Below are 27,138 nucleotides of genomic sequence, written 5' to 3' on the forward strand. Positions count from 1 at the left end.
GCAACTCAGTAGTACAACACTTGCCTAGTGTGTGCAAAGTTCTGGGTTCAATCCCTAGTGTTGCTAAATAAATAAATAAATAAAGTGACTTTCTTATAGACAGCATTTGAGTGTTTTGTTACTAAAATGACCATCTGTTTTAACTTGCATGTCTACGTTTTTATCATTTACATTTTATCATTTGCATAGTATTGTTTTCTATGGTTGAATTAAAATCAACATTGTCAGTTCGCTATTTTCTCCATCTGTTCTTTGTTGCTCTTTTTGCCTTTTTAAAAGTCAGTATACCTTCAAGTAATCTTATATCACCTTACATGTAGTATAAAAACCTCATGATAGTATTTGTGCTATTGTCAAAATATTTTTTGTGTGTGAGGGGTGGGCAGGTTACTGAAGATTGAACTACTAAGCCACATTCCCAGCCCTTTGTTTGTATTTTACTTAGAGACAGGGTCTTGCAGAGTTGCTTAGGGCCTCACTTTTGCTAAGACTGGCTTTGAACTCAAGATTCTCTTGCCTCAGCCTCTTGAAACACTGGGATTACAAGCATGCACCACCACTCCTGGCTTATGCTTAAACATTTTTATATGTGCTATAAACCCATAATACATGGTTACATATTTTATAGACAATTTTCTTTTAGAGCAATTAAAAATGAGAATAAAACTTATTTTATATTTACCTTCACTTGTTTTATTTCCAGTACTTTCCAAATCTTTGTATAGATACAAGTTTCTTTCTGGTATTATTCTGCTTCTGCATGAAGAAATTCCTTTATATTTCTTGTATTGCAGGTAATAGATTCTCTTAGTTTTTGCTTGTCTTAAAAAAGTTTCATTTCAGCACTTAAAAAATATTATCCCACTGTCCCAGTTTGCAAATTTCTGAAGAAAAGATTGCTCTAATCCTTATCTTTGTTTCTCTGAATCCAATATATCTCTTTCTTCTGGCTGCCTTGAATGTTTTTTAAAATTATCTTCAGTTTTCAGCAGTGTGAAAACTAAATGTGTTGTGATGTGTTTGTGTGTGTGTGTGTGTGTGTGTGTGTGTGTGTGTGTATGCACGCATATGTATATGTTTGAGGTTAGGGGTATTTATTCTACCTAGTGTGTCTGAGATTCTTGAATACATGGTTGGTTGTACTCAATTATTTACGGAAAAATAGTTGGCCATTGATTCTCCAAATATTTTTTTTCTATACCAAGACGTCACTCCTCTATCCGCTTCCTGTCATCCCTCTCTCTCCTTTTGAGATTCCACTTTCATGTATTAGATCAGTTGAAACTGCCCCACAGTTCTTATATATTCTGTTTTTCTGGGGGTTTTTTTCTTCATTTTTCACTATTTCTTTTTTATTGTCACTCATTCTGGTACCTTCTAGTGATTTATCATCATATTCACTGATTGTTTTCTCGATTTTGTGGCACCTACTGGTGAACTTCTTAAAGGAATTCTTCATCTCTGGTATTATGTTTTTCATTGCTACCATTTCCATTTGATTCTTATTGTTTCCAACTCTGCTGATGTTATATGTTGGTACATAATGTCCACCTTTTCCACATGAGCCTTCAACATAGTTATTTATTTTAAATTCTGTCTGATAGTTCCAACATCTGGATCATATTCAAGTTTGGTTCTGTTGATTGCTTTGTCTCTTGACAGTATGCTTATGTTTTTGTTTTCTTCTTTGTCTTATAATTTTCTGGTTAAAGGTTGGGTAATTGGGTGTTGAGCATTGATACTAATTTATTTAATAAGCCTAAGAATGGGCATGCCTCATCTTCTGCTAGGACTTTAGTATGGAGGACAATTCAATCTATTCAGGAGTTGAATTTCACTGCTGCTATGGTTACCCTTAGCCCAGCACTGGCTTAAAATTTATCTATCATTACCTTGTATTTATGGTGGGATATGGGTTGCTGGATTCTTTTTCAATGCTCTTGTTTCATCAATAGTTTTGGGATATTCCTTAAAGCTAATGCCTCAGAAGAGGTCTTTCTTCATGTTATTGACTTATATCCATACTTTTGATACTTGTCTATGGTGCTTATAGTCTAATGATGGAGATATGGAAGCATTCTTTATTCATCTGGTTCAGCCTCTGTCACAGGCATTTCCTTTGTCCCTGAATATCAAGGACAAAGCTTTCTGAGGGATCCTCTCCAGTGGTAGAAGATATCTCATACAGAGATTTCTAGGAAGTAGATCAATTCCCAGGAAGGACTTTCTGTCCCAGGATCCTTAGGCTTTGTTCTACAGGAGATTAGAATCCAGGCTAGGTATCTTTCCCACAGTGGCTGCTGCTCCTCTCCCTCAGGCCTATACCATAAGTCTCTTTCCTGCCTTTTCCACAGTCTATCTCCATGATAGACTCCACATATCTCATGAGTACCCAGTGAGGTATGTGGAAAATGGGTGTGAGCTCTCCCCATGGGGCTACTTACAGGGATTTTTAAAGTCTTATGATAGCCTGTAGTTGGTCTTTCATAATATGTTCAAATTTCTAGCTATTTTGTTGTTTACAATAGATGATCAGATTCTTCATGCTGCCTTTTTCATTATCCATGTATTTTGTCATCTATCTCAATAAATATAGCTCTAGGTAATTTTTCATGGCATATTACATAGAGGTACTATAAAGACATTATTGCACCAGAAAGACGTTTTTGCATCTTTAGATTGTTTTTGGATTTCTACAATTATAAACAATGCTTCAGTGAAAACATTCACACAAGTATCTTTATATGTTCATCAGTCAATAACTAACAATGAGTGTTTACTATTACCTACCAGAAATTCTAAAATATAGATGCTATAGAGCCTCACAATAATCCTATAAGTAAAAATTACTATCATTTCTAAAGATGAAGATATATTTTTTGACAAAACTCTTATCAGATTATCTATGTGTGATTTTAGCCTTCTTTTTGCTCATCATATTTTCTAGTATAAGCTTATATAACAAAGGAAAGAATGAAATAAGAACAGAAGATAGGTCCAAAAGTACACCCTATAAAGTAAGTTTCATACATCAAGGACTGTGTCTGCATGTGTTTATTTGGCTACATTAAAAATAGGATGGCACATTACTATATCATGCTTGTTTTTTTGTAACTATTAGTGGAATGTTCTTTATCCAAAACGTTTGAGAACATTTCAGACAGATTTCAGAGTTTACTGAACTTGGGAATATCAGCATAGATTTCACCAGCTGAGCATCTTTAATCCATTTCATATTCTGGGTTTTTTGGATTAGGGATGCTCAAGCCTGTACTATGTATAGCTCTTGAACTGTGAAGCTTTTAATCACTTATTGCCACAGTGCCGGCATATTAAGCATTTATTAAATAAATGTTATTAACCATTAGAAACAGTAGGCTAAATTTTTAATCTAATCATACTCATTCCTACCTTCTTCTGCTAAAGGATATATGTACAGTCTGCAACTCTATAATTTCTAAAGATAATTCATAATATAGACTGTCTGTACATCATATACATTTTCAAGTCCAAATAAAGCTTAATTTATATGACAATCCAGAAAAAGATTTCCAAGCAATATCTTTTATTTGGTATAGAATCTTTATATTCTTAGATTTGCTTTTTAGAATAAGAAAGATTAGACACACACCAACTTTTAAATCTTCATAATTTTGGCTGGAATGCAATTTAAACAATTAACCTAATTTAAATTAACCTTGCTTTTAAATATGAAAATTGAAGCCATAGCCTTAATCTTGGACCAAATATTTAATTTTTCAAATTAACTAGAAGTCTTCCATACTTACTAGAAAAGATAAAATATCTACAGTTAAGTCTTTCAGAAAGTTGTCTTTCTTGTACGCTTTCTTATTTTCTATAACTCACTTCTTCACATTTTTGGTTTTAGTAAGGGGTCCAAAATTACTAACAATTACTATTTCATTAAAACTACTAATGGGCTGAGTGAGGTAGGAGGTTCGGTAGTTCGAAGCCAACCTCAGCAAAAGCGAGGCACTCAGCAACTCAGTGAAATCCTGTCTAAATAAAAAATACAAAATAGGGCTGAGGATGTGGTTCAGTGGTCGAGTTCAATTCCTGGTACCAAAACAAACAAAAAAAACTATGAATGGGTTCAATCCTCAGCAACTCCAAAACAAACTTTGAAAGTACTAATGACACAGTATTTTCCAGGACTTTAACACTGAACTGTGTGCCCTCAGCTGACTGTATGGGTATTGTAAAAGCAAAATGTGATTTCACATACATCACTTTACATGTAATATATAGGCATACCTCAAAGACATTGTGGTTTTAGTTCCCGATTACTGCAATAAAATGAATACTGCAATAAAGCAAATAGCATGAATTTTTCTCCAGTACATGTAGAAGTTATGTTTATACTATAGTATATTAAGGTATACAACAGCATTATGCTTAAAAACACAATGTAAATATTACTTTAAAAATAAGTTATTGCTCGGATTGAGGATGTGGCTCGATGATAGAGTGCTCATCTAACATGTGTGAGGCCCTGGGTTTGATACTCAATACCACACATAAATAAAATAAAGGTATTGTGCCTACCTACAACTAAAACAAAAATTTAATAATAATTTATTGCTAAAAATGCTAATAATCATCTAAATTGTTGAAAAAATGGTGCTGTTAGACTTGTTTGAGGCAATGTTACCACAAACCTTCAATTTGTAAAAAACACAATATATGCAAAGAGCAATAAAACAAGGTAGCCTGTAAACATCTCTCTCTCCATTATAATTCCAAGAAAATCTAGAACTGGCTTTTTGGAAACAAGAAACAAGAATAAAATAACTGAAAGAATAAAATCCAATTCCTTTATTTTTTAAGAATTTTAGTTACTTTTATTTTATTTTTTTAAAATATTGTTAGTTGTAGATGGACACAATATTTTATTTACTTATTTTTTATCCAGTGCCCCTCACGTGCTAGGCAAGCGCTCTACCACTGGGTCACAACACCAGCCCAAATTTCACTTTCTTATTACACTATCATTAGAAATCATAGGTACCAGAGCTGGGGATGTGGCTCAAGTGGTAGTGCGCTCACCTGGCATGCGTAAGGCCCAGGTTCGATCCTCAGCACCACATACAAAAACAAAGATGTTGTGTCCACCAATAACTAAAAAAAATAAATATTAAAATTCTCTAAGAAATCATAGGTACTTTTATTGACCTATTGACAAAATTCGCACTTGATCATGACAATTTAACAGTTATTTCCTGAATATGGTGTCCTTTCAGACTTCAGAAATATCACTGAGTCTGAAAAATAAACTCCAGAAAGGAAAACAATGGACAATGTTTCTAGGGCTGCCAAATTCTACAAAAATATTATAAATATGCACGTACATATATGTAAGGACACTTATGAGCACATGCATGAGAATATGTACGTACATATAAAACTTTAAAAATTTAAAATCAAAATTATAAATTAATTCTAAATATATTTCTGTAGGTTTTTTATTTAATTTCAGTACAATATACTGAATTAGAGTAAATTCAAAGTTTATGTTTAAAACAGAAAAGTGAAACCAAATCCATGCAAAAGATGCAAACTATTCCATGTTCAGCTGGCAGTCAAACATGAGTTGGATATCAAAGTACACAAAATACCACTACATATTTCATGGAAAATCTAGAAAATGGCAAGTCTCTTCATTTTGCTTACCTAATAAGTCAAGATGCCCACAGATTTCAAGATATTCTCACTTTGGTTTATAATTCCCCATGTTAAAAGTCTATTAATATAATGACTTATATCTACATGTTATATCAAATTCAAACTTACTATTGTTAAGTCATCTAAATTAAATCCCCAAAATTATTTCGTTACAATTTGAGAGCACCCCCAAATCATGTTCTCATTTATTAAAAATGCAAAAATCTTAAATTCTAATAATATTATTCTCTATTACGGAAAATTCTGGTTTAAAACAAAACAGAAAAACCTCACCATCCCCAAACACAACCTCAACTTCTATTTTTATCATTGAAGGCATTTTTAAATAGAAGAATAACATCTAATCAGATCTGGTTGGTAAACTGGTAAATTCAGTCTAAGAATTTTCTTTTAAAATAATTAACAGTTTAGTATCTCCATTTCTAAACTGAGAATGGGAAAAAAGAAACAGAAAGAAGTAGAGGAAGAAAACAGAACAAGGGCAAAATATCTGTTGAGGGAATGAGATGCAAAGAAATAATAACAAAAAAAGAAGAGAAATACAAGTCAAAATGTAAGGATCTAGTACAAAAGTTCTAGAGAATTTCTGTTTTAAAAATGAAACAAAATGGGGTATAGAGAGTAAAGGAAAACAAAACAAAACAAAAAATGACCAGAAAGTTATTTTCAAACTTCTTGACAAAACTAGACTTACATAGCTTAAACAGCAAGATACATTTCATCAGAGTTCCATTTACTGTTTCCATTTGACTCTCCAAGATAATCAAGAACTTAAATTTTATATTTTATAAGAACTAAGTTCTTCCTAATTGCTTGAGTCTTTCAAAGTGAAAGTAGAAATAAATCCCTAAAAAAGGGATATAACTATGTGAGTCCTTTAATTTACGTGTATGCAAATCATTTTTGGCTTATTGAAATAATTTCTGCTGTTTTTTAATGCCAACATAATAAACTAAAAATTACCCTTCAGAGTAAACTGAAGCCATACAAACTATAGTTACACAGCCAATGAAGATGAAACTCCATTTTCGACAACTCTAAAAGGATTTTTCTGAAATTCTCTCTCTCTCTCTCTCTCTCTCTCTCACACACACACACACACACACACACACACACACACACACACACACACGCTTGTCCTGCTTCCATAGATTCCATATCTGGGGATTCAAATAACTAACAATCAAAAAAATATTTTTCAAAAAAATTAAATCTGTACTGAATATATACGGACTTTTTTTTTCTTGTTAAATGAGCTTCATGCAAATACTAAGCCACTTTACACAAAGGACTTGTATAAAATGAGTGCCTCAGTAAAAGTTAAATAACCTTTATAAAGGGATTTAGTATCTATGTAGGTCCGTCAACCAGCCCCCACCCTAAAAGGATTCTGAGGGACAACTGTCATGAGGAATATTTAAGTATACATGATTATATTTTTTTAAAAACAGCAGAATGCATTACAATTTTATTACATATATAGAGCACAATTTTTCATATCTCTGGTTGTATACACAGTATAGTCACACCAAATCATGTCTTCATACATGTACTTTGGATAATAATGACCATCACATTCCACCATCATTAATTACTCCATGCCCCCTCCCTACCACTCCAACCCCTCTGCCCTATCTAGAGTTCATCTATTCCTCCCATGCTCCTCTCCCTATTCCACTATGAATTAGCCTCCTTATATCAAAGAAAACATTCAGCATTTGGTTTTTTGGGGATTCGCGAACTTCACTCAGCATTATCTTCTCTAACTCACAGATTGTTTCTTTTGCAGAGAAGAAACCTTTTAGTTTGAGTCCATCCCATTTATTGATTTTTGATTTTAATTCTTATGCCACAGGAGTCTTATTAAGGAAGCTGGGGCCTAATCCCACATGATGAAAATTAGGGCCTACTTTTTCTTCTATTAGACGCAGGGTCTCTGGTTGTATTCCTAGGTCCTTGATCCATTTTGAATTGAGTTTTGTGCATGGTGAGAGATAGGGGTTTCATTTCATTTTGTTGCATAAGAATTTTCAGTTTTCTCAGCACCATTTGTTGAAGAGGCTATCTTTTCTCCAATGCATGTTCTTGGCACCTTTGTCTAATATAAAACTGTAGTTTTGTGGGTTAGTCTCTGTGTTCTCTATTCTGTACCATTGGTCTACCAGTCTGTTTTAGTGCCAATACTATGCTGGTTTTGTTATTTATTGCTCTGTAGTATAGTTTAAGGTCTGGTACACTGATGCCACCTGCTTCACTCTTCCTGCTAAGGATTACTTTAGCTATTCTGGGTCTCTTATTTTTCCAGATGAATTTCATGACAGCTTTTTCCATTTCTATGAGTAATGCCATTGAGATTTTGATCAGAATTGCATTAAATCTATATAATGCTTTTGGTAGTATGGTTATCTTGATAATATGAATTCTGACCCTCCAAATGCAAGGTAGATCTTTCCATCTTCTAAGGTCTTCTTTGATTTCTTTCTTGAAGGTTCTGTAGTTTTCATTATATAGATCTTTCACCTCTTTTGTTGATTCCTAAGTATTTTATTGTATTTTTTTGAGGCTATCGAGAATGGGGTAGTTTTCCTCATTTCGCTTTCTGAGGATTTATAACTGATATATAGAAATGCCTTTCATTTATGGGTGTTGATTTTATATCCTGCTACTTTGCTGAATTAGTTTACTTGTTCTAGAAGATTTCTGGTGGAGCTTTTTGGGTCTTCTAGGTATAGAAACATATCATTGGCAAATAGTGCCAATTTGAATTCTTCTTTTCCTATGTATATCTCTTTAATTTCTTTCGTCTGTCTAATTGCTCTGGCCAGTGTTTCAAGCACTATGTTAAATAGAAGTGGTGAAAGAGGACATCCCTGTCTTGTTCAAGTTTTTCGAGGGAATTCCTTCAATTTTTCTCCATTTAGAATGATGTTGGTCTGGGGCTTAGCATAGATAGCCTTTATGATGTTGATATATGTTCCTGTTATCCCTAGTTTTTCTAGAGTTTTGAACATAAAGGGGTGCTATATTTTATCAAATGCTTTTTCTGCATCTGTTGAGATGATCATCTGATTCTTATCTTTAAGTCTATTGATGTGATGAATATATTTCTTGAATTTCCATATGTTGAACCAACCTGAAATGAATCCCTGGAATGAATCTCACTTGTTCATGGCGCACTATATTTTTGGTAAATTTTGTATTCAATTTGCCAGAATCATATTGAGAATTTTTGCATCTATGTTCATTAGAAATATTGGTCTGAAGTTTTCTTTTTTTGACGTGTCTTTGCCTAGTTTTGGAATCAGAATGATGTTGGCCATAGAGAGTTTGGAAGTGCTACCTCTTTTTCTATTTCCTGAAATAAACTGGAGAGTACTGGGATTAGTTCTTCTTTAAAGGTCTTGTCGAACTAGGCTGTGTATCCATCCGGTCCTGGGCTTTTCTTGGTTGGTAGAATTTTGATGGCATTTGCTATTTTGTCACTTGAAATAGATCTGTTTAAATTGTGTATATCATCCTGATTCAATTTGGGCAAATTATATGACTCTAGAAATTTGTCGATGCCTTCCATATTTTCTATTTTTTTGGAGTACAGGTTTTCTTTCTTTTTTTAATATTTATTAGTTTTCGGTGGACACAACGTCTTTATTTTTTTTTTATTTTTATGTGATGCTGAAAATTGAACCCAGTGCCCGGCGCATGCCAGGTGAGCGCGCTCTCGCTTGAGCCACATCCCCAGCCCTGGAATATGGGTTTTTCAAAATAATTTCTAATTATCTTCTGTATTTCTGTAGTGTCCATTGTGATATGCCTTTTTCATCGCATATGTTAGTGATTTGAGTTTTCTCTCTCCTTCTCTTTGTTAGCATGGCTAAGAGTCTGTCAATTTTATTTATTTTTTCAAAGAACCAACTTTTATAATTATATTCTTAAAGTCAGAAGTTAACCATTGCTTACCCAGTGACCACTAAGCCTTCTTTTATAGGTTAACAACACTAAAATAAATTGCATATTCCACTGTAAATTAGATACAATTTTATTCATGCTTTCAATTCATAAATTTTTACTAAAGATATTTGAAGTGTAATTAAGCACACAAACATTACTATATACCAAACAAACAAATATTTAAAAATAAAACTTCAACACTGGCAATGGCAATTTATGAAGCTGTCATCTCCTCTAGAATAGATCTTTGAAGACACAAACTGTGTAATGTACAGCGCCTAGCACAGTGCCTGACACAAAAGGTGCTCAAGTAGGTTGTTTAATTGATCAAATTAAAGAAAGACAATTTCACAATATAATAACAAAAAATTAAAAAGCCTTCTCACTTTAACTCAGTAATTTCACCTATTTTTAAAGAAGGATCCTGGAATGCATACTTGAATAAAGAAAGATAATATGAAGTTATATTTTTAAGGTGAAAAACTGAAAATAATCTAAACATCAAAAGTTAAGGAAATATAAGTAAGTTATGGTTCTATTTAACATGAGAGTGATTCATGGTCACAAAAAAATTCATGAAAAGATTTTAATGAAACAGGAATAAGATCATGATAAAATGTTAAGAAAAATCGCTTGCTCTCAAATGTTTATAATATTCTTTAAAAAGATTGGAATTGAATACTACAATTAAATGCTTATATATTTTTTTTGCTATACTTGCTAATACTGGTATGTTCATTTAAAAACAAATAGTCCTTTCTGTTGGTTTTTTAAAATAATTATTATTACTATAAATTTACATGGAGAGTTCTACACAGATGTATGCATATATACAATTATAGTAATTTTAAAATCAGCAATTATCTTTCCATTAAGACATTCAACTGTATAGAGTGCAGGGCCACACAGTACCATAACATACATGTAGATCAACATCATAATTGATGGAAAGCTTATATATTATCAATTTTCTAACAAAGCAGTTATAAATCAAATAATAAAACCACTAGAGAGAGATGAAATTTGAGAGTAAACTAAAAGCTATCAATTTACTGTTTCTCACCAATCTGTTTCCTGTCCCAAGAAGGGATATAAAGATCACTTAAAACTACTACAGCTGGGCACAGGGGATGCCTGTAATCCCATTGGCTCAGGAGGCTGAAGCAGGAGGATCCCAAGTTCAAACCAGCCTCAGCAAAAGCGAGGCACTAAGCGACTCAGTGAGACTCTGTCTCTAAATTAAATAGAAAATAGAGCTGGGGATATGGCTCAGTGGTCAAGTGCTCCAGAATTCAATCCCCAATACCAAAAAAAAAAAAAAAAAAAAAAAAAACCCAAAAAACAAAAACAACATCAACAAACTGCTACAAAGCACTACAAAATCAGCTTGTCAAACTTTTATTGAAAGTTTGTGTGAACATAGGCGGTACGAGCTAAGAGGGACTAGAACTGGTATCTACAGGGAGAGGACCGGAACTCAAATTCTGGTTCTAATACTCAACACTTATGTAGCCTTGGGCAAGTCACTAAACTTTTCTATGCCTAAACTGCTTAATCTGTAAAAGAAGGATAATAGAAATACCTATTCCTCATAAAGCTGTTATAGGAATTAATTGGCATATAATCTCAACCATCCCCATAGCATTATTAAAGAAAAGCAAATCCAATAACAATCTTTATTCTCATTATTTAGAAGAGTACAAAAGGTGATTGTAGCAAGTAAAAATCAAAGGGAAAAAAAGTCTCTCCTCCACCAATAAACTAATTTCTTCATAGCCAATTGTTTTTTTGTTTTGTTTTTGGTACTGAGGATTGAACTTGGGGTCACTCGGCCACCGAGCCATATCCCCAGCCCTATTTTGCATTTTACTTAGAGACAGGGTCTCACTCAGTGGCTTAGCACCTCACTTTGGCTGAGGCTGGCTTTGAACACAGGGTTCTCCTACCTTAGCCTCCCGAGCACTGGGATTACAGGCGATTACAGGAGTGCACCACCATGCCTGACTCTATTGTTTTTTTAATCTTCCCAAGGTTATTGAAAGATAAAACCAATACCTATTTCTTTTTAAATTTTTTAGTAGTAAATGGACACAACATATCTATCTATCTATCTATCTATGATGCTGAGGATCGAACCCAGTGCCTCACACATGCTGGACAAGTGCTCTGTCGCTGAGCTATAGCCCCAGCCCAAAAGCAATATCTCCTTAAGTATAAAATAATGAAAGATAAGTGAAGTAGGACTTCTGTCCAAATTCCTAGATTACTAATGTCTGCCAGACAATCATGGTGGGATAGTGTAACCAGGAAAAACATATAGTAAGTAGTTACTCTATGGCAGCATACCATAATCAATTTTCTGAAAAGATTATTATATTTTTGTGGCTCAACTTACTGATTTCTCATTTAGACTACAAGTCGAAGCAAGCAATAAGGCACCTGCCTCCCTTCCATGAAAACGTTCTGACAATGTACCAATGATGTCATCAATGATGTCAACAAGTTATATTGTTACTATTACACTATATTATCAATGGCTCCTCTTCTTTTACTCATTCTTCAGTCCTGTAAGACCCAAGGATTAAGTTACTTTACCACTATTCTTCTATAGTGTTCTCAAGGATCTAACTACTACCCCAGCACAAAAGACTACAGATATGTCCCCTGAGTTTTAGACTCCGACACAGATGATGCAATAAACTAACCTGAAACTCAATATGCTGAAAATTAAACCTATTATCTTTGGTGGCTTTACATTCCCAAGCTTTTCTTGTCTGTCTTCATTCTTGCCTGTCATTCAGATTAATTTTTCTCAATGCCTAATAAAATAAAATTAGCACCTGATATTTATTGAACACCTATTAAATGCCAGGCACAGTTTTTACAATTAAATCACTAATCTTCACAGTAATTTCACGTGGAAGACGAGTATTATCTCTATTTCACACTGAAGAAAATATCTTTCGTAAGCTAATAAATGGTAGAGTCAGTTTAAAACATAACACATTGTGCTCTTGCCATGAAATTTCCTACTGAAAGCTACATACATTCATTATTATCATGGAGACAGAAAGTAAACATGACAAACAAGTCCACATTCACATGGAACTTGGAGTCTAGTAAGTGAGCAGAATAAACAAAACAAAGAAAAAGCTTCTTATATAGACTATTAAAAAGGGCCCGGAAGAAAATAAACAAGATTTTATTATAGAAAATAAGACAGGTAGACCTACTAACAATGATGTTGAAAGGTGACTTCCTTGAAAAATGATTTATAAGGTAAGACCTAAAAGATCAGAAGGCACCAATTCTATAAAGAGGAAAAATATACCCAGAAGGCTATTGGGTTATAAAAAAAGCATAAAGACAATATAATTGGCTGAATTTGTGTTTCCCCAAAATTCATGTATTGATGCCCTAATCACCAATGTGACTGTGTATTTGGATTATATCATATGGATGGGACCCTAATCCAATAGGACTGGAGTTTTACAAAGAGACACCAGAGCCCCTGTCCATATGTCTATCTGACTCTCTGCCCCCAACACACAAAGAGAAAAGGCCATATGAGGATGCAGTGAGAAGGAATCTGTTCACAAGCCAGGAAAACATGCCTCAGTAGAAGACAATCTTGCTAGCACCTGCTAGCCATCACAACTGTGAGGGAAAACAAATTTCTATTGTTTAGGCCACCGAATAAATTGGAAAACCCCAAGTTTTTTGTTTAAGTTGTAATAGACACAATACCTTTATTTATTTATTTTTATGTGGTGCTAAGGCCGCCTCATTCATACTAGGCAAGCACTCTTCCCCTGAGCCACCATCACAGCCCAACCTAGTTGTTTTGTAGGAACTGATAAAAACCAGTATGCTGAAATGTAAAGAGCAATGGAGATAATAATACATCAAAGACTCTCAAGCCCACAAATAATAGATAAACCTGAAATAAAATAATAAAAAAATAGTTCCTGGTAGGAAGGTTTGAGCTCATGGATAAATGGACTTGAAAATATTTGGTGTGAGTTTTTTTTTCCCAGTGACTGAAAGTCATTAACACAGTTACAGAGGCTACTATAGTCCCACATGGAATGTACGAACAGTACCACACAACAAATAACTGTTAATAAAATGTAAACTGTGCCCTACTGAATGAAAAATAATAGCTAATATATATGCTATTTATTCAGGAAACTACAGAAAAGTAAGATTTGGACCTTTTTAGTGGTCTTTTTTTAACTTCATTTTTATTTTTTAGCTGTAGTTGGTGCAATACTTTTATTTATTTTTATGTGGGGCTGAGGATTGAACCCAGGATCTCGCACATGCTAGCTGAGTGCTCTACCATTGAGCCACAGCCTCAGTCCTTTTTAGTGGTTCTTATACAACCAAAGATGGTTCTGACCTAATCCTGGTAGTTAAATATGTATTAATGCCTATGTGCAAGAAATGATGTTGGATATGGAGCATATGCAATTGAATCAGACACTAATCCTAGGCCTAAGAGTCACAGTGAAGAGATATGATACCACATTTCTTTCTATTTTTTTTTGGGGGGGGGGGTGTACCAGGGATTGAACTCAGGGCACTTGACCACTAAGCCACATCCCAGCTCTATTTTGTATTTTATTGAGAAACAGGTTCTCACTAAGTTGCTCAGCACCTCACCATTGCTAAGGCTGGCTTTGAACTCGCAATCTACCTACCTCAGCCCCCTGAGATGTTGGAATTATAGGGGTGTGCCACTGTGTCCAGCATGATACCATATTTCATCAAATTAAAGAACTAACCATTTTAAAGGCATCATTTTATATACCACTAAGATGGAATAACACCAAGTAGACTATGACATCAATTTTAAGATATAATTAAACCTTAAAATATGGAGGGGGAAAATATACATGTGTATTGATACTGGGGATTGAAGCCAGGAGTGCTTTGAAACTGACCTACATCCCTAGCGCTTTATATTTCTTATTTTGAAACAGGGTCTCACCAAGTTGCTGAGGTTGTCCTCAAACTTGTGATCCTCCTGCCTCAGCCTCCCGTGTTGTTGGGATTACACGCATATGCCACTATGAGTGGCTTAAAATATACATCTTAAATAAATGAAAAAGAATATGAAAATAAATAGCTAAAATGGAAAGAGTTGGAGAAGTCACAGGAGCTCACAGAAAGGATAAAATATATACAGGTCTAATAACCAGGGAGCACTTCATGTAGTAGGGCATATTTAAGTCCACTTTTGAAAAAGATGGAACGACAGAGATTGAAGGAAGGAATATTTTCAGAATGAGGGAAATGCCAGTAGTAAGGATTAGAAGGAATAAAATGAGAGATTGCTACAGAGAAATATTTATAGAGATACACTGTTAAAAGCCAGAATGACCAGGATTAGGGGAACCTTGAATGTAGGTAGGCTAAAGAGGCTGAAATTGGCACATAGGTTGGAGGAATCACTGTCAAACTCTTTTTTTCAACTTAATACATTTTAGGGCAATAATATACATAAAACAATTGATTCAGGTTATATTTTAGGAAAGATAATTCAGTAGAATTGTACAAAAATAAATGAAAATTAGAATAAAGACCAAGAATCTGCATAAGAAACTGACACTCCAAATAAGAAGTTAAACATATCTAGATTTGATTAGTTACACTGGGAAAAAGATATGGTGGAACTATTTTAACAAACAGAAAAAATAAAGGAATGAAAAGTTTACACTCAAACAAGAACAAGTGCATTCTTGTTATATTGGTGAGTCACTCAGGTGATGTCCAACAGGGATCCAAGATGGTAAAGAATGAAGAAGTTGAAGTCTAGAAAGAGACCATCATCCAAAAAGAGGTAAACTCATAATTTAGATGAAACTCCAAAAAGGAAGCAAAAGAAGGTACTACAAGTAAATATTTTTGAGGTGAGCATGCATTTAAAGCACTTAATTGCCTTATTACAAGCAGTTGTTTTCATATCTAACAATAATCTTACATTGACTCTTTATTGCTAATTTGAACACTATAAATCTGCAACGCGAACATGCACAGAATTATAAAAAGCAATACAAAAAACAAGGCATTTCATTAATTTTCAACCTCCCACTTATGTGTGCGCATTTATAAGCTTAGTAAAAATAATAATCCACATGTATGAAAGCAGCTGAAATAAAGGTATTGATGTAATTATAGAGAATTAATATTTCATTTCCTAAGCAGTTTTAGCATGAACATTCAGTTATTTAGGTTGATCTAAGAATAATTGTAGTTATATTATCAAACTATCTAAAAAAATTTGTTTTGAAAACAGCATATTTGAAAATCAGCATTTTTAAATTAGGCAATTTTTCAAGTATTTTGAAAGCATAAAGGCAATGCCATCCTGTACACACAAAAGTAAGGTCTCAAGTCACACACAGAATAAGAAGAAAAATCTATAAGTCTATGATGTTAAAACTTAATTGCACTGCAAACACACCAAGGGGCTTCAATTAAATTCTATTCATTTTGACTAAAATATTTTTTGACAAACTGTCCTCAAGAGTGATAGAGTGAGGGTTGAAGGAAAGGAAAGAAAAAAGGTAGAAAAGAAGAAATGGAAGGAAGAAAAGGGAAGGAGAATCAACTCAGTAGAGCTAGCTAACAGTGTATAGGTGGTGAATACCATCCTGGTGCCCCCAAACAGATTCACTAAGCAAAGACAAGGAAGGAAATGGGTTTGTAATGGAAGCTACCATGACATAGACTGTTGAATATCATATGGCCTGTCTAACTGTGCATATATTTTTTCAGAATATATGAATGCTAAAGGAATCTGATAAGGAAGAAGCAGACTACCCGTTAGCCAAAGTAAACAGCACACAATCTGTATTCTGTATAAATGCTTGTATGAACTGAGAAGACAGATATTGAAGTATCATGTTAACAGCTTGTCAAAACATTTCTTGTGTTACTACTATATGACTGATTTTGCATTAGCAGATTCTCTCAAAGGAAAAAAAATCAAGTAACATTTTAAAATTACTTACTGCACAATAACACTACAATTAAATTTAAACAGAGCAAAAAAAATTTTTTAAAAATGTGAAATACCTCAGTCTGACCTTCATGGGCACTGGTCTCATGAGTAACTCGAATAGCCTGTAATAAAAATACAAGGTATTTATAGAAACAAATGACTGTATCCACTTTTTAAAATGAAAACAATAACAAAGCTAAAGGTTAACACTGAAAGTCTTTTAAAGAAACAAAAAATTGGAGGAAATTTAAGAATAGCTTATTACTAGATATTTCAGAATGATAACTGAGAAAAGAAATGAACTGCTGAACTTTTTACCCGCAGATCTCTGAAGACTTAGAAAACAGAATGGATGATTATGTATAATTTCCTTGGTGTAAGCAGGGTTTATTGAACTTATTTGTTGGAACACCTAACACTTTATTCACTTGAGAGAGAATAAAGTGAGCATCTCAGAGAGAAACTGAAGAAGCTTATCTATTTCTCCAAGTTCCATACAGCTCTGGCTGTGCATGCTTAAACATGCATTTTTCAGTTGACAATTTAGAAATGTGGAGTAAAAAGCATGCATTTATCAGAAGCTAGAGAATTTGGTTCCCTGACCTTTAAAAAACAAAGAATGCTCTTGTAATACCTATGATCAGCAAAGATGCAGAGAAAATGGGTACAATAGTAAACTGTAAATGAAAGTACAATCTTTATGAATGGCAATTTGGCAACAAGTATCAAAGCCTTAAAAATATGCAAACTGTATGCTCCAGCAATTTTTCTTGCAGGAATTTATATATTTACATTATACATTATAATATATAATTAAGGATGTTTGCAAAGATTTAGTTATAATGATGTACCTTACAATATTTTTTTAGATAGTGAAAAAGAGGGGGAAAACTATTAAATTTCTAAGAATATTTAACTGGTTTAAAAAAAAGCTATATAATGAAAAGATATGCACAATTAAATGATAGTGCCAAATACATATTTACTGGTATGTAATATATTTTTAATAAGTTAAAAAAGCAAGGGCTGGAGATGTGGCTCAAGCGGTAGCGCGCTCGCCTGGCATGCATGCGGCCCGGGTTCGATCCTCAGCACCACATACAAAGATGTTGTGTCTGCCGAAAACTAAAATAAATAAATAAATAAATATTTTTTTTTAAAAAAAGCAAGTTATAAAACAATATCACAGTGTGATCAAATTTTTTTTACATATTTATTTTTTAGTTGTAGTTGGAAACAATACCTCTATTTCATTCATTTATTTTTATGTGGTGCTGAGGATCAAACCCAGGGCCTCACGCGTGCTAGGTGAGCACTCTACCACAGAGCCACAACCAGCCCTCAAGTTTTTTTAAAAAATATTGTATATATACATATATGCTCCCTATAAAAATTACTAATGGTACCTATCTTTGGAGGGATTACTGATAACTTTCATGTTGTTCATTTATTTTTATTTTTTATTTTTGGTCCTGGGGACTGACTCCCAGAACCAACTTGTTCATTTGCTACAACCTTCATTGATAAAATAAAAGAATGACAAGAACTGATATTTCTTCTAACACTATTATAATGCTATCTATGAAATGATACAGTTATTTAAACTAGATTATATGGCCTGGCTATTCTAAAACAAAACATGGAACCTGTTTTTTCCTTTCATGTTTAGCCTTCTTCCAAATTCTCAGTGAAAGACACATAGGATATTGCCAAGCATGTATTTATGATAATCATGGAAAGGTAAGGAATATTCAATCTTAAAATGCTTTATTAATTTGCAAACTCTATTTGTTTATTGAATTTTAGACACAGAAGTGGCAATTTATCAATATTTATGGATATTTCAGTTACCTGAAATATACCAAAACTTTTTTAACTGATATGATAAATTCATACTTTGTCAGCACTGTGGTTTCAAGACAAATCCCCCAACAGAATCTATAATCCCACAAAACTTTGCCCATATATAAGATCAAGACAGAAAGAAGGTACCGACGTCATAGTTCTCGAGGTATCTGGCTCGTTCTTCAGGGCTCATTGACACTGACTCCTCCAAGAATTTTTTCAAGGTTGATCCAGATTCTGAGAATATCAAAAAAGATAAAATTGAAAATGTTTGATATCACAGACACTGGTAAATAAAGATAATAGAAATTTGCTATCATTCAGGGAAAATCCTTTCATTGGTAAGTTAGGAATATAAGAATCTTGGGATAAATGATAGGGCCTAAGTCATATGTTCATTTGCTAAAAGCCTCGATTAATGAAATAAAAGAATAGCAAGGACTAATATTTCTTCTAACACTATAATAAATTCCCATTACAAAAGAGAGAAGGGAAATGTTTTATTCTATAGTTTGAAAAAACAGAATTAGAGCACCCTCTACTGCTCAATGAAATTAACCTATCTTAAGGGAGAAAAACAGCAGTAATGAAAAGTATTTACCAAAGTGCATCTTGTCTTTATTGTTCGCAATAGCATGGATCAGTCCAATTGTTCCACAGGCATTGCTGATTGTTTGCTTCATGAAATATACTGATGATGTAACATCCTGTCCCTGAGATTTTATTTTTTCCTCCTCTTCTGTTCTGAAAACTTCATACTATTTTAAAAAAGGTCAATAGTGTACATGTAAGAAAGAACACATTAAAAAGGACTCTATAAAGGAAAAATAGAAATGATGAAACTTATTTTAAAGGAAGAAAAGGGCCAGCACAGTGGTGCACACCTGTAATCCTAGCTACTTCGGAGGCTGAGGCAGGATTGCAAATTCAAAGCTAGTCTCAGCAATTTAACAAGGCCCTAAGCAACTTAGCGAGATCCTGTCTCCAAATAACAAATAAAAAAGGGGCTGGGGGGGGAAAAAAACGGGCTGGGATGTGACCCCGTGCCATGGTAAAGCATTCCTGGGTTCAATCTCTGGAACAAAAAAAAATACAGTAAAATAAAATAAAAGGTTTAAAGTAAAAGAATTAATTTATCATCTACCAGACTAACAAAAGATTGAATAACAATATGCAGGTAATATCCAGTAATGATAGGACATAGGGGAAAAGGCATTCTCATATGCCATTATTAGAAGACATTTGTACAGCCATGCTTGAGGATTAAGTATACACATTCTCCAACAAGCAATTTCCTTTATAGAAGTTTGGTTTAAGACATAATCTTTCAAATGTACAATTAAGGGTGGCAATGTAGCTCAATACTTGATGCTTGCCTAGCATGTACAAGGACCTAGGTTGGATCCCCAGTTCTACATAAGAAACATATATATGTTGTATCACTTTAGGATGTTTTTGTACAATTATATGTATGTACATATATAATTGTGTGTGTGTTACGCAGTTTTAGGAACATAAAGTAGAAAAATTCTAATTCTAGCTTTGGTTAATATATTATAGTATATATTAATAGAATACTATAAAGCATTTTAAGATGAATAAATTATAGATCTACATATTCTGATCAAAAGTCTATATATAATTATAATGTTATCAGTCAATATATTAATGTGATTTCCATTTATATTTTTAAAATATTTACTTTATATGTGCATTAAAAAGTCTGAAAGGGGCCAGGAGTGGTAGCACCCGCCTATAATCCCAGTAGCTCAGGAGAATGAGGCAAAAGGATCAATGCCTGCCGCAGCAACTTAGCAAGGTGAGACCCTGTCTCTAAATAAAAATACAAAATAGTACAGGGGATATGCTCAGTGGTCGAGTGTTCCTGAGTTCAATCCCTGGTAACAACTACAAAAAAAAAGTCTGAAAGGTATAAAAAACTTAAGAAGTTATCTTTAGGCCAAAAAAATTACTTAAAGACTTTTCACTTTCTAACTTTTACATTTTTTTTATTGTTCACCACCAGCAAAACCCTATTCCCTTTTTGATAACCATACTATATGAACAATCATACACTATCCATAATTAACATTCTCAGAGATCTACAATAACTGGTTATAAAAGCAATCTCACATAATGATAAATATCAAAACTGTGGGCTCTACAGCTTATGGTACCTGGGCCCAAAACCTGGCTCAGCCATTCTTACCTATGCAATTTCAGCAAATTACTTAATGTCTCTGAACCTCAATTTCCTGATTGCAAAAAAGGGTTTAAAAATAATAAAAGAGAATGAAAAAATGAGAGAGGAGAAGAAAAAGGCAAAGAATATAAAGATGATTTTATTGTTGTGTTTATTGTGTTTCTATAATTTTCAGATTTCAATAAGGTAGGAGTCAGCAAATTATAAAACATGCTAAATCTGCCCACTGCCTGTTCTGTAGCTATTTTCAAGGCAAAGTTTAATAGCTAGAACAGAGATTCTAAAGCTTCCAAAGCCAAAATAATTATTATTTGGTCCTTTATAGAAAAATTTTGATGATCCCTGTAATAAAGGACACAAATGGTATCTATAGAAAACCAAGAATTTAAAAACTGGTTCTGGGCTGGCGTTGGGGCTCAGCAGTAGAGTACTCGCTTACCACATGCAAGGCCCTGGTTTCGATCCTCAGCATCACATAAAAATAAATAAAGGTATTGTGTCCAACTATAACTAAAAAATAAATTAAAAACTGGTTCTGTGAGGCTGGGATTGTGGCTCAGCAGTAGAGCGCTCACCTAGTATGGGCGGGACCCGGGTTCAGTCCTCAGCACCAAATAAAAATAAAGGCATTGTGTTGTGTCCATCTACACCTAAATAAATAAAATAAATTAAAAATAAATAAATAAAATAAAAACTGGTTCTAAAGACAAATGTATGTATGCTTTAAAAATATGAATTTCATGGGCTGGGGATATGGCTTAGTTAGTAAAGTGCTTGCCTTGCATACACAAGGCCCTGGGTTTAATCCCTAGCAACACACACACACACACACACACTATATATATATATATATATATATATACACATATATATACACACACACACATATATATATAATATCATGAATGTGCTTTTATTTTTTTAAATTTTTTTTAATTGTTGATAGACCTTTATTTTATTTATTTATATGCAGTGCTGAGAATCAAACCCAGTGCCTCACACATGCTAGGCAAGTGCGCTACCACTGAGCCACTACCCCAGCCCTGATGAATGTGTTTTTAAATAAAAGATTTAAGCTACATTTTCAGAATAAGTAAACCTTAATTCACTGAAAGGAAATGAATTGATAAGAACTGTGGAAAGGTTCCATATATTAAGGTCTTAATACCAAAATGTTTATACGGTCCTACAGTTTAGTTTGTTGATTAATAATGTTCTTTACTGACAAAAAAAAATAAGATCTGATAATTTCTAAATATTTAATGTTTAGAAAAAAATCCTAAAATAATAAAAAAGTACAAAAAAAAAAAAAAAAGAAAGAAAGAAGTTATCATAGACCAAAGGAAAAAGAACACATAGGGGAAAGAGGCAAGAGACACAAATACCACGGAGAAATAAATTTATGACTTCTTTATGATTCACTACCTGGCAAGCATTATTATAAAGAACATATTCAAGGGCTGAGTTGTAGCTCAGTGGTAGTACACTCGTCTTGCATGTGTGAGGCACTGGGTTCGATCCTCAGCACCACTTAAAAATAAATAAATAAAATAAAGATATGTATATATATATATACACATACATACACACACACACACACACACACACACACACACATATTTAAACACCATAACTGACTTTATTTAAAGGGCAAGAAATATCCATGACAATTCCCCTGCTATGAGTATGTTTTAGTTATTCCCTACAAAATTTTAAGAAGCATCAAAGCTAGGCACAGTGGCTCAGGCCTGTAATTCTAGCAACTCCAGAGGCTGAGGCAGGAGGATTACAAGTTTGAGGCCAGCCTCACCAATTTAGTGAGACTCTTAGCAATTAGGCAAAACACTGTCTCAAAATAAAAAACAAAAAAGGACTGGAGATGTAGTTCAGTGGTAAAGCATTCTTGGTTCTAATTCCCAATAACAAAGCAAAAAAAAAAAAAAGTGGCAAAAGTGGCAAATGCCCAATGTTCTCTCTGATAAGCTGATGCTGATCCATAATGGGGGAGGGCAAAAGGGAGGAAGTATGGGGGGCAGGAAAGAAAAGGAAATGCAAAGGACATTATTACCCTAGATACATGTATGACTGCATGTAAGGTGCGGTGCTACAATTGTATACAATGTGCTGCAATTGTGTACAATGAATCAAAATGCTTTCTGCTGTCATATATGCCTAGTTAAAATAAATCAATTGACTTTTTTAAAAGTGGCAAATACAACATATATTCTCTATATCAGTATATGTCAGCAAAGTACACTCACATATAAATCACTTCCTTACATATTTTAGAATAAGGCACTAATTTTTGCAGTTTTGGTAACCCACTAAAATGGGTTGATAAGGATAATACAGTTTTTTAATACTGATGACTCAACCAAATGAAGGAAATCAAATCTTGCTTTTAAGAAAAAAATAATTAGTTTATTTATTTATTTTTTATGTGTTGTTAAGAATCAAACCCAGTGCCTCACACATGCTAGGCAAGCGCCTGTCACTGATCTACAGCCCCAGCTCTAATTTTTGTTTACTTTTTACCAAAATAGTAGCAAATAAAAATCACTGGTCTGGGGGCTAGGGTTGTGGCTCAGTAGTACAGCGCTTACCTATCATGTATGATAGATACACTTGGTTCAATTCTCAGCACCATATATAAATAAGTAAATAAATGTCCATTGACAAATAAAAAAAAAAAAATCACTGGTCTGAGACATTTCTAATTAGACAAAACTCATTTTGAGCTCATATCACACCAACTAAGGAAGCCTAAGATTCAAGCATCTGATATTTTTTGTAATTTTTTTACTGCTCTTTACAGTTGGGCCCCTGGGATACTTATCTGTTGATTTATTTTAGTCATCAGAAAAGTAAGAAATCACATTGGACTAAAACTAAAAAGTCAAGAGTTTGGTCTAACACTAGATAATTACTAAGAAACTCTTTACTCGAAATTCCTACAGATATTACAAATAATAATATGAACAAATAGCCTTTCTTTTATTAAATAATTTGTTTTGTAAAATGTTTATGCAGAAAAAAATTTATTCAATGTTTATCTTAAACTGAAGCTAATTAGTTTATGGCACAAAGAAAATGATTCAGGAATTTCTAGGATTGAGCAAAGTTTAATTCTTAATTTCTGTGAGATTTGGATCTATTTGTTTCTGAGAAAAAGATTCCTTAAGCATGCACATGCCAAATCATTAACATTTCATTTCTTCCACATTTTCCCAAATATTTATGTCTTCATATTTTTATAACTACAAAGTTCATCTGATTGTTTCTAAGTTTAAAAATAAATATCAGAAGAATACAAACGCAAAAATTGTTTTAAACTGCACTTTAAAGTTTTAACTCCACTATAGACACACCTACATAGACACATGACATCATTCTAGGAAGACTGCAATATGGAGATTTGAATTTCAATACAAAGATCTAAGAATATCTGTTTATAATCCCCAACACATCCTAAGTCTGCTGATTAAGCTATTTAACCTTAGCAATGCCCTGCCAAATAAAGTTTATTTTGAAAATAAAGAATATGTCATCAATTTCCCCTATCACCTTAAAAATAAATAAATAAATAAACAAAGGAAGCCAGGCATATCCTGTAATCCCAGCGGCTCAGGAGGCTGAGGCAGGAGGATTGTGAGTTCAAAGCCAGCCTTAGCAAAAAGCGGGGCACTAAGCAACTCAGTAAGATCCTGTCTCTAAATAAAATACAAAATAGGGCTGTGGATGTGACTCAGTGGTCAATTGCTCCTGAGTTCAATCCCTGGTTCCTCGCACCCCACCAAAAAAAGCAAAGAAAAAAGAAACAAAGGAGGTTTCTTCTTTAAAATATACTGAAAAAATCATGTATTTTATATATCAAAAACTTGAAGACAACTAAAAAAAAAGTGTACAATGAATCAAAATGCATTTTGCTGTCATACTGTTTTACACAGATTTAAGATTTCTCTAACACTTAAAATTTCTAAAGTACATACATCAAAATGTGATTAGATAATACATCAAAACACAATTGAGCTGGACACAGTGGCATACACCTGTAATCCCAGCTACTTGAGAGGCTGAGATGGACCATAAATTTGAGGCCAACCTGGGCACTTAACAAGACCCAGTCTCAAAAATAAAAAATAAAAAAGGGCTGGGGATTTAGCTCAGTAGTACAGTGTTTTCCTAACATTCATGAGGCCCTGGAATTGATTTCCAGCACTGAAAACAAAAAAAAAGGATTCCTTCACTGCCTACATTGATTGACTGTATGCAAGAAGGGCAACACTTAAAGACTTTCATCCATTAATAAAAAACCCTTTATATCTTTATATTTATCAGAAACTTAGTATGTTACTTAACAATTACCTTTTCTGTAATAGGGAAGAGAAGTAACACTGCACAGACTGGTCTTGGTACCATGCTAAGGAGTTCAGGATCCATTCCGTAAACATCGACAAACTGCCAGTCAGGATGTAGACCTAATTGTTTGAGAAACTAAGAAAAGAAAGGGGCAAAAAAACAAACAAGCATTAAAATGTTAACTGGTAAAAGAAAAAAACAGCATAGCATTAATGGGTAAGTGAAATGATCAACATGTACATACTACATATCAAATACATAAAAGGGAACATAAAACAAATATTAATGATGCCCAATAAGGATGTGGTAAAGCAGCGTATATCAAAATACCAAGTATACATCATAAATACATGTAGTCTCTACTTATCAATTATACCATATCAAATGTGGGGGGGGAGCAGTAAATCATTCTTTCCATGAGTGGGATGAGACAGCAATTTATTTATCACATAACAAACATTTAAAATTCATAGAATACGAAACAAACTTCTTTTCAAAATCTATTACTTTGAAATTGAATATAATAAGCCAAATCTTAACCAAATACGTACAAGTTGGCTTGACTGATATGTTAAACTCATTTTCAATCCCTGATTATTTTCCCCCTAATATCGGGAATTGAACTCAAGGGCACTCTACCACTGAATACATCTCGAGCCCTTGTTATTTTCTATTTTGAGACAGGGTCTCGATAATTTGCCGAGGCTGACCTTAAATTTGTGATCCTATGTCAGCCTCTCAAATCACTGGGATTACAAGCACGTACCACCACACCAAACTCTAGATAAGCTTAACAAGCAATGTAGTCAATTAAAGAATCTCTCTGGGCATGAAAGAACTTACAAAATGAGAGAAAATCTTTGCCAACTGCTCCTCTGACAAGAGATTGATATCCAGAATATATGAATAACTCAAAAACTTTACCACCAAAAAAAGCAAGAGAATTTGGAGCTAGGATTGTGGCTCAGCAGTAGAGTGCTTACCTAGCATGTGCGAGACCCCGAATTCAATCCTCAGCACCACATAAAAACAAAATAAAGGAGGCTAGGGCTGGGGAATTGGCTCAAGCGGTAGTGCACTCGCCTGGCATGCGTGCGGCCTGGGTTCGATCCTCAGCACCACATATAAAACAAAGATGTTGTGTCTGCCGATAACTAAAAAATAAATATTAAAATTCCCTCTCTCTCTCTCTCTTTAAAAAAAATAAATAAATAAAGGAGGCTAGGATTGTGGCTCAGCGGTAGATCACTTGTCTAGCATGTGCGAGGCCCTGGGTTCGATCCTCAGCACCATATAAAAATAAAATAAATACAATAAAGATATTGTGTTCAATTACAACTAAAAAATGAATATTTAAAAAATAAATAAATAAAAATAAAGATTTGTCCAACTACAACTAAAAACAATATTTAAAAAAAAAACAAGAGAATTTAACAGATATTTTCCCAAAGAAGAAACACAGCCAACAAATATATGAAAAAAATGTTCAACATCTCTAGCAATTAGAGAAATGCAAATCAAAACTACACTAAGATTTCATCTCCAGTCAGAATATCAATTATCAAGAACACAAATAATAATAAATGCTGATGAGAATGTAGGGGGAAAGGTACACTCATACATCACTGGTGGGACTACAAATGAGTATAACCACTCTAGAAAAAGAGTATGGAGATTCCTCAAAAACTAGATATGGAAACATCATATGACCCAAATGTCCAACTCAAAAGAACCAAAATCAGTATACTATAGTGATACAGCCACTTCAATGTTTATAGCAGCATAATTCACAATAGCCAGATTATGTGATCACTCCAGATGCACATCAATAGATGAATGGATCAAGAAAATGTGATATAAAAACACAATGGAGTTCTACTCAGTCTCAAAAGAATAATGAAATTATGGCATCTGTCAGCAAATAAGAGATGGAGAACATCATGCTAAGTGAAATAAGCCAGACTCAGAAAATCAAGGGTCAAATGTTCCCTCTCATATGTGACAGCTAGAACAAAATAAGGGAAAGAAGATGGCAAGAGGAAAGGAGTAGGGGATTGGATATCATCAATAA

The 27,138-nt window shown here is 33.6% G+C and overlaps 1 protein-coding gene across 2 annotated transcripts in view; it reads right to left on the reverse strand.

Moving 5' to 3' along the window:
- The window catches only part of Uchl3 (ubiquitin C-terminal hydrolase L3), a 56,863-nt gene that overhangs the window by 18,669 nt on the left and 11,056 nt on the right, over positions 1–27,138 (reverse strand). For both annotated transcript variants that reach the window (XM_078015784.1, XM_005324803.4), the window contains 4 exons: positions 25,074–25,202; positions 19,107–19,263; positions 18,657–18,742; positions 16,735–16,782 (listed from right to left, as the gene is read on the reverse strand). In XM_078015784.1, the coding sequence (XP_077871910.1) occupies positions 16,735–16,782; positions 18,657–18,742; positions 19,107–19,263; positions 25,074–25,202 (420 nt within the window). Of the gene's footprint in view, positions 1–16,734; positions 16,783–18,656; positions 18,743–19,106; positions 19,264–25,073; positions 25,203–27,138 lie in introns of those variants that run through there.

This window comes from Ictidomys tridecemlineatus, chromosome 6, assembly GCF_052094955.1.
Source record: "Ictidomys tridecemlineatus isolate mIctTri1 chromosome 6, mIctTri1.hap1, whole genome shotgun sequence".
NCBI classification, from domain to species: Eukaryota; Metazoa; Chordata; class Mammalia; order Rodentia; family Sciuridae; genus Ictidomys; species Ictidomys tridecemlineatus.